The sequence below is a fragment of the Neopelma chrysocephalum genome, unplaced genomic scaffold (genome assembly GCF_003984885.1).
Source record: "Neopelma chrysocephalum unplaced genomic scaffold, ASM398488v2 Primary Assembly neopelma1_92861, whole genome shotgun sequence".
In the NCBI taxonomy this organism is placed as follows: domain Eukaryota; kingdom Metazoa; phylum Chordata; class Aves; order Passeriformes; family Pipridae; genus Neopelma; species Neopelma chrysocephalum.
This window is the reverse complement of record NW_020921585.1, coordinates 1-804: the sequence shown is the minus strand read 5'-3', so window position 1 is coordinate 804 and position 804 is coordinate 1. Positions and strand designations below refer to the sequence as shown.

The 804-nt window shown below is 56.7% G+C and overlaps 1 protein-coding gene across 1 annotated transcript in view; it reads left to right on the top strand.

Annotated features, from left to right (window-relative positions):
• Positions 1-696, top strand: part of LOC113980170 (ubiquitin carboxyl-terminal hydrolase 48-like) — a gene marked incomplete at its 5' end in the record, with an annotated part of 1,235 nt that extends 539 nt beyond the window's left edge. Inside the window, one exon of the mRNA XM_027707403.1 lies at positions 380-696. Within this exon, the coding sequence (XP_027563204.1) occupies positions 380-679 (300 nt within the window). The remainder of the gene's footprint in view (positions 1-379) is intronic.
• Between the last annotated feature and the right edge of the window lie 108 nt (positions 697-804).

Below are 804 nucleotides of genomic sequence, written 5' to 3'. Positions count from 1 at the left end.
GGGTGGGAATTAGAGGAGGTTGTGTTGGGGTTGGAATTGGGGTGGGTTGTGTTTGGGGTGGGAATCAGGGTGGAAATTGGGGTGGGTTGTGTTTAGGATGGGTTGTGTTGGGGCGGGAAATTGGGGTGTGGGAGGGTTGTGTTGGGGTGGGTTGTGTTTGGGGTGGGAATTGGAGGAGGTTGTGTTGGTGATGGAATTGGGATGGGAATCAGGGTGGGTTGTGTTGTGTGGGAATTGGGATGTGTTGGGAGGGTTGTGTTAGGATGGGAATTTGGGTGGGTTGTGTCGGGGTGGGTCATGTCAGGGTGGGAATGGGGGTGGGATTTGGGGGGTCTGCAGTGCCCCATCCCTGCTCCAAGAAGCCGTGTCCCTGTCCCAGATCATGCACGCCTTCTCCGTGGCCCCCTTCGACCAGAACCTGTCCATCGACGGCAAAATCCTGAGCGACGACACGGCCACGCTGGGCAGCCTGGGGGTCATCCCTGAGTCTGTCATCCTGCTCAAGGTATTGGGGGGATCTGCCCCAAAATCCATGGGGATCCACCCCAAATCCACAGGGATCTGCCCCAAAATCCACGGGAATCCACCCCAAATCCACAGGGATCCCACCCCAAATCCACAGGGATCCCACCCAAAATCCACAGGGATCCCACCCAAAATCCACAGGAATCCCGCCTGAAATCCACAGGGATCCTGCCCAAACTCTATGGAGATCCTGCCCAAACTCTACGGGAATCCTGCCCAAAATCCACAGGGATCCCACCCAAAATCCACAGGGTTCCAGCCCAAAATCCATGGGATCCA